The 6,637-nt window shown below is 55.9% G+C and overlaps 2 protein-coding genes across 13 annotated transcripts in view; one reads left to right on the forward strand and one right to left on the reverse strand.

Annotated features, from left to right (window-relative positions):
- LOC118930679 (GON-4-like protein) overlaps positions 1–2,415 on the forward strand; it is a 72,204-nt gene extending 69,789 nt beyond the window's left edge. For 7 of the 8 annotated variants that reach the window (XM_057495021.1, XM_057495018.1, XM_057495020.1 and 4 more), the window contains 4 exons: positions 5–215; positions 690–1,317; positions 1,418–1,520; positions 1,949–2,415. In XM_057495021.1, the coding sequence (XP_057351004.1) occupies positions 5–215; positions 690–1,317; positions 1,418–1,520; positions 1,949–2,098 (1,092 nt within the window). In that variant the 3' untranslated portion in view covers positions 2,099–2,415. Of the gene's footprint in view, positions 1–4; positions 216–689; positions 1,318–1,417; positions 1,521–1,948 lie in introns of those variants that run through there. The other variant, XR_005032145.2, reaches the window with a different exon arrangement.
- MSTO1 (misato mitochondrial distribution and morphology regulator 1) lies at positions 2,388–6,564 on the reverse strand. 5 transcript variants are annotated; one of them, XM_036922461.2, is made up of 14 exons: positions 6,413–6,564; positions 6,168–6,303; positions 5,622–5,691; positions 5,453–5,528; positions 5,144–5,198; positions 4,919–5,057; positions 4,648–4,765; positions 4,436–4,570; positions 4,171–4,323; positions 3,756–3,887; positions 3,498–3,682; positions 3,156–3,260; positions 2,956–3,068; positions 2,388–2,652 (listed from the first exon to the last, which is right to left on the reverse strand). In XM_036922461.2, exons 1-14 carry the CDS (start codon positions 6,494–6,496, stop codon positions 2,441–2,443), a joined length of 1,713 nt encoding a protein of 570 aa, XP_036778356.1. In that variant the 5' UTR covers positions 6,497–6,564; the 3' UTR covers positions 2,388–2,440. The 5 variants fall into 5 exon arrangements, 4 of the variants coding, with proteins under 4 accessions (XP_036778356.1, XP_036778355.1, XP_036778358.1 ...); XM_036922460.2 differs by having other exon boundaries at positions 2,388–2,655; XR_005032146.2 differs by having other exon boundaries at positions 2,517–2,655; positions 2,884–3,068.
- Positions 6,565–6,637: the final 73 nt, after the last annotated feature.

Below are 6,637 nucleotides of genomic sequence, written 5' to 3' on the forward strand. Positions count from 1 at the left end.
GCAGGTCTGTGACAGCAGATCCTACAAGAGCAAGGAACCCCCCGAGCCGGTGGGCAGCAGCCCCCACCGAGAGGCCAGTCCTATGCCTGGTGCTAAGGAAGCTGGGCCCGGCAAGGACGCGATGGAGGAGGAAGCCGCAGGGGAGCGAGAAAGCACTGAGGCAGCCCAGAGCAGGACCGGCAGGAGCACCAGAAGGGGAGAGGTGTCCGTTCCAGGTGAGCGATCAGACTGCCTGGCCCGCGTTTCTCCCTTTATTTCTGTCTCATTCTCACTCACTTCAAGCGGGAACTTCCCTTGAGCCCACCCCACTTAAGTAGCAGTCCGTTCAGGGAGGGGCCACCACCTCTTCGCCTGTCCAGCCTTAGTTTTCTCTCCTGTAGCCTCAACTTGCAGAATTAAGAGTGCTACAAAACCCACGGTTCAGTGTTCTCATGTGCCCATTCCCGAATCCCTTCCCCTTATCTCCAGGTCCTCTCCACAAGATCTGCATTCTAAAGACTCAGCCATTTTCAGCTTTGGCAGCTCAGCTTAATGTCAGCTTTACGTGTAACTTTGCTGCCCCCCCCGCCCCCACACTGCATTCTTCTACCTTAGAACTTTCTCACAGTAGCACAGCAGTGCCCTGTGGTAGTTCATGATCCTCTCAACACTGTCCATACCCTTAGACCCTTCGTTCTCCTCCTACACAGGATTAGCAGTGGGGAGTACGTGGCCGTCCCCTCAAGAAGTGACTCCTACAGACCGGCCCCTCCTGGACGGCTTGCCACCCTGCTCACCAGAGACTCCTCAGCTTCCTTCCAAAACCGGAGCTGTGCCACGTTCCGTCAGGAGAAGCCAGGCCGGGCCTGAGGTTCCCTCACGCCCCACAGCATCCCCCAAACCTCAGAATGAGGGGGAGGGTCCTAAAGCAGTGGGTGCGTCAGAGGCTTCCATGCTGGTCTGGGATGCCTCAGAGACTGAGAAACAGCCTGGAACTGTTGAACCCCCTGCTTCCTCCCCAACTCCTGTTTCCTCAAGGACCAGAGACTTAGGGAAAAGACAGGTGTCCGGGAAACCAGAGACTCAAGAGAGCTGGCTGCCTTCAGACAGAGCTGGGGTGAAAACAGCAGACAGGATGTCGCCTGGCCACGAATCTTTGTCAGGAACTGACACCTCAGAGACTTCTTCCAAAGCCCCTAGACGGGGTCTGGCTAAAGACAGTGGAGTACAGGGCAAGGGGCCAGTGGGGGAGCAGCAGCCCAAGGCCACGGAAGCCACGGTCTGTGCCAACAACAGCAAGGTCAGCTCCACCGGCGAAAAGGTGGTGCTGTGGACAAGGTAGGCAGTGGGAGCTGGGGGACGGTGCGTGAGGGTTAGACAGGCGCACGGCACACTGCCGTGTTCCTGCGCCGGGTTAATCACGGCGCCTGGCTTCCAGGGAAGCTGACCGCGTGATCCTCACCATGTGCCAGGAACAGGGAGCACAGCCACAGACTTTCAGCGGCATCTCCCAGAGGCTGGGAAACAAGACCCCCTCCGAGGTCAGTGGGGGAAGCGCTGCAGAGCTCCAGGCCCCGCGGGAGTGAGGGGAGGGCTGGCGAGCGGAGGGGAGGGCTGGTGAGCAGAGGACAGGTTGGCCAACCGAGAAGTGGAAGACACCAGCTGCAGGTCGTGGAGGTCCGCTTGGAGGAGGGGCTTGGCTTGGCAGGGTGGTTGCTAGTGGTTCTAGAAGAGAAGGGACATTGGATTTTGGGGTAGAGGCCCCGGAGGTTCCTTTCTAGTTTTGTTTGTAAGAGGTGTGTGACTTTGGGCACAATATTTCGCCTCTTAACCTGAGTTTCCTTATCAGAGGACAGGGCCCTCACAACCTTGCCATGTGGACAAATAAGACTGTCCAGCTGCGCACAGTGCTTCCTAGGCGTGAACATGTTGCTTAGGCACGGTGAGTGCAGCTCCGCCCTCCTCCTAGGTTTCCCGCCGTTTTCGAGAGCTCGTGCAGCTCTTCCACAGCGCCTGCGAGGCCAGCTCCGAGGACGAGGAGGACGCGGCCAGCACCGGCAACGCGGACCAGCTGTCCGACCACGGGGACCTGTTGTCTGAGGAGGAACCGGATGAGTGAGATTGGATCAAACCCAACCGGCAGACAGAGGAGAGGGTGGTTGTACTGCGCTTGTAGCACCTTGAGCTCGGTGTACAGAGCAGGAGGAGCAGGTGCGAGGACAAGGAAGTCTGAGGTCTTTTCTGAAGACCTTAGAAACCTACTTTGTGAATAGCATTGAAGGAGAGTGGGGTTCAGCTCCTTTTCCTGCCCGGTCTGATGGTACATATTTATTGTTCTGTGATCTAATCACAGTGTTTCTAAATGTAATAAAACTCATGTTGGTACAGCCAGTCCCAAGACACCACACTTCTGCACCCAGCAGTTTTTATTGTAAACGAACTCTTTTCCTTTCTTGGGACGTTAGTCCATGAGGTTGTCACCGCCCTGGTAGCACTGAGCCAGATTGTGCAGCTCCTGCAGCGTCTCCTGTAGGTCATCCTGTTCCACTCCGGCATCCATGAAGCTGGCCCACCGCCGCAGGTCAAGTCTGGCGAGCTCCCTGGCTAAGTCTCCCAGGGTCTGGTTCAAGGATGAGGAGGAGCAGAGGGCCCCAAGCACTGGGATGCTTTCCACTGCTATGGAGAGAGACAAGGGAGACCTGTAGGTGGCCTGTTACTCTGCCCTGGGACTCGGTCGTACAGACAGGGAAGTCTGAGGCTTTGATAGGTTTGATTATAAAGTAAACTCAGTGAATTCTGTGTCCCATCCCCTTCATATGCCATCCCCGTAGTAGTCCAGAGGAAGAACACTTCTCTCAGGGGCCATGGAGTGAATAAAGGAATGTTTGTGAACTTTCTAAGTACCTGTATCCAGGAAGGGACATAGTGAAACCTCTCTCATGCTTGCAGTCTTGGTTTTCTTCACCTCCTACATACCTGCCCCAGTTGGGGGACCATCTAGAACCAGCCCTTGCTGGCTGAGGCTTGAGGAGAAGAGGTCAGGGTAAGGAGGAGCCACCTTGCAGGGAGTCAGCAGCACATGGGAAGAACTGTGGGGGCAGGAGCACAGCAGCTGAGTGAGAAGAAGCCAAGGCAGGCCTGAGGTCTGGGAGCAGAGGAGCAAGCATTACACTGACCTCCTGGCTCTAGGCTGCTGCTGCTGTAGGTACTGCGCCAAGACGTCTTCCCCAGTGGTGCCCGCATGGAGGGGAGAGGGCAGAGGTGTCCCTGGGATGAGCTGACTGCCGGAACAAAGCAAAACCACCTTTAATCCGTGGTGGCATGAATACAGAACTAAGGCTTCTTACGTTCTCAGGCCATCAACTGAATAAGGATGCTCAAAGTCTTTGTTTTGTTTTGTTTTCTTTTTTTTAAAGTGAGGCAGAGGGAAAGAGGGGGCCATGCCACGGGCAGGTCCAGAGGTATTGGAGAGAAAAGGAAGAGTCCTGACGAGGACCCCTCAGGGGACCGCTGCTCACCTGGCATGGTGTGCTTTGTCTACACCCCTCAGCACCACTGACTGGGCAAAGCAGCGTGTGTCAGAAGGGTCCCCACATGCAGACAGTGGGGTCCACGGTGTGGCTCCTCCAAGCTGCACCAGGGTATCAGGAAGGGACTGGCTTGAAACCAAGGGGAAGGGAATAGCTGCTGCCGCCACCACCACCTATGGGTAAGGAAGAGACCGCGCCTCAGAGCTTTGTCTCAGCGCTGACCCAGCCCTTCACAAAGCTTTGTACCTTTTTCCCAGAGAAGTTCAGCGTATCAGCCAGATGAACCATGGAAACTGGCGAGGAACGCAGGCGGTACGGAACCGTGATTGTGTCCAGGGCTGTAGCCAGGATGGCACTACAGTGGAAGGGCAGGGTGGCCTGTAAAGAGGATACCAAGAAGAGCACTTGGCCTTTCAGATCTGGAAGAGAGTGTGGAGGCAGAACCGTATGGCAGAGAGGCTCAGGTGCTTTGGGACCGAGCAGGGCAGTGTTTGGCCCCAGGATGGACAGGCGTAGGACAGACAGTGTGACCTAAGAGGCCACATCACAGCTGAGTTCAAGCTCAAGTTTCACTCACTGAGCCAGTAACAAAGGCTGACTTGGGGTGGGGTGGGATCGGAGGCTCTCTAGCTGCAGTCAGAACAAGCGCATAGAGCCTTACGTCGTAATGCAGGTGAGGGAAGCTGACAGGTGGCTGAGGTCGCAGCCCCAGACTGCCCCCCAAGGATAAGGGGCACACCAGAGTGCTGTGAGCAGACAGGTGCACCAGACCGAACGCGGTGTTTAACAGCCGATAGGCGTTTTTCTGGGGCTCCTGGTGAAAGATAGGAGAGTACTTTGTCTTAAGCCTCTTTCTGACTGGGCTATTCCCCTCATTTCTCCCTCCCTACCCTGTGACTGTTGTTTTCTCCCCCAGTTCTACTCACCCCAAGACTGTAGGGGCCAGGGAGCAGGCCCCAGGTTATTATTCCCCGCCCTAAATACTCGTCTTGCAGCAACTCTGTGGCCTTAGCGCCTACCCCAGAGAAGCCGTCATGCAGGTCACACAGGATCTGGAAGCCCTAGAGCGAGGTGAATGATGACAGCTAGTGGGATGAGAAGAGGGTCTACCCCGGTGACCACCGGGCCGCGCAGCTACCTGCAGGTAGTCACATTCCTCCACGTAGAAGTGCAGCCTGTCCTCCAGCTCCTCCAGGTACCTGGGCTCCTTCAGGACGCTCTCCCCTTGGCCAAACGCCTCCAGGCGACCTGCTTCCCTGCCATGCGTAGACACAGTCCAGGACTTACCAGGACTCCCCCTAGCTCCCTGCCAGGAGCTCTTGTTCTCGGGGAGGGCCAAGAAAATGGCCTCAAGAGCTTCAGCCAACAATGGAGGGGACCCATTCTCTTGCCTCTCAGGCCCCCCATACCCGTCATGGTTATACTTCTGAATCATACAGATGCTCCGGGGGTGGAGATGGACTCTGAGGAAGTCTGACCAGACTCTGATGCTGCCGTCTGTGGGGATATGTGGTTTTGGAGTTGTGGCAGCGGTGAGTGGTGGAGGACCTAAAGAAAAAGCAGACGAAACGTGTCTTTCTCCACGCCCCCACTCTGCCGGGTTCCCTGTCCTGCAGTGTCTGGGGAAGTCTCACCTTTGCCACTGGGAATGGATTTGACTCTCCAGAGACCATCACTACTTAGCACTCCCTGGTTGGAATGAGAAAAATATTTTTAGTTCCATGCAGTCCTAGAGGCAAAAGTTGATCAATCCTCCCTGATTTTGACTAGACCCTACAGCCACCTTTCTGTTCACAAAGTCACAGTCCTTTAGGAAAAATGCCTTGCCCCAAAATACCATTCTAAGGTAATTTAAGATGATTAAAATCCTCTTTATTCTCTGCCCCAGTGAAGGCACTCTGGTTGTAGCACTGGTTCAAAAAGTTCAGCTTAGAGGCCCTCACCTCTGCGCTCAGATAGTCCTGGAGATAAGGGTTCTTGGGATAGAGCTCCTCTTTGTGTGTGGTGAGCTTTCCCTGCCTGAAAAAAATTGGGAGATTGATCATAGCCACAGTTTCCCTGAGCTTAGCCTCCTGTGCACACTCCCCACTCCTTTCCAAACATCACAAATACCATGCTATCGCGGCATCTAGTTGTCTGTCCCTGTAGGGTCCACCTTCTTGTTTTAGGGAGCTCAGACTACCTGTATGAAAATAACAAGCAATGTCAGGTCAAAGCCTAGTAACTCCCTGCCTTCAGCTAATCTTCCTCTGATCACCTGACGACCTGCTGGCATCATCCAGCGCTTGGCTCTTTCCAGCTTTCTTGAGTATTCATGAGTTGGAAGATAGCCTTGCCTAAGAGAATCTAGAGTCCATCCTTCCATTCCCAGCTTAGTCATTGGCTGTGGGACCTGGGCAAAGAACACACTCAGCGGTCCTACAGGAGTGTAACATTTGTCTCCAGGTAGCCCGTTCCCTAGTTGGCTCCCGAACATAATGAAGTTTTGCCGCCTTGCGTCCCTAGGATGCTGGCATACGCTGGTTAGTTCTCCCTGTGACTCCTCATCTCCGGTCCTTCTGCCTCGTATGGTCCAAGGACCAGGAAGCGAACGGATGCTAGTGCCTCCACAAGAGAAGGGGCTAACTGGGCATTGGTTGACGCCGGCCACCGCCTCACCCTTCAGATCCATGAGGATGAGTCTCGGCGTGTAGGTTTCCTGGCCGTGCAACGTCCGGCCGGTCCGGTACAGGACGTCCGGGCACAGCTCTCCTGGCGACTCCTTGGCGTCGGTCGGACCGCACACCGCAGCATCCTAGGGGGGCACACAGGAAGGACTGGGCTCGGGGGGCGAGAGGGACAGGTCGGAAGTAAGGGCTGGAGATCCCGGTGGCTCCCCCGGGACAGCCGTTCGGGGCGCTCACCTGCTGGTTCCACCAGTGCGCTCCTACGAAACCCGCAAAATGGCCCAACTGCAGCGTGAGCACCTCCCGAGCCCCGCCCGCCATGCCGCGCGGCTTCCCCAGGCCGCACAGCCTTTGCCAGCCAACTCGCTGCCGCTAGCCGATTGGTTCCTCGGTTTGTGGGCGTGGCCTCAGTATCTGCGTCCTTATTGGTCCTTTCCCGTAAGATAAACGATCTGTCGGGCT

Source organism: Manis pentadactyla, chromosome 19, assembly GCF_030020395.1.
Source record: "Manis pentadactyla isolate mManPen7 chromosome 19, mManPen7.hap1, whole genome shotgun sequence".
Lineage (NCBI taxonomy): Eukaryota > Metazoa > Chordata > Mammalia > Pholidota > Manidae > Manis > Manis pentadactyla.

What these genes read in the sequence shown, in the direction of transcription:
- MSTO1 (XM_036922460.2), bottom strand. Translation starts at nt 6,496, where the DNA reads ATGGCGGGCGGGGCTCGGGAGGTGCTCACGCTGCAGTTGGGCCATTTT. An exon ending in ATCCATTCCCAGTGGCAAAG is followed by an intron (nt 5,058 to 5,143) that starts GTGAGACTTCCC and finishes CTTTTTCTTTAG; the next exon opens with GTCCTCCACCACTCACCGCT. An exon ending in GACAAAGCACACCATGCCAG is followed by an intron (nt 3,261 to 3,497) that starts GTGAGCAGCGGT and finishes TTGTTCCGGCAG; the next exon opens with TCAGCTCATCCCAGGGACAC.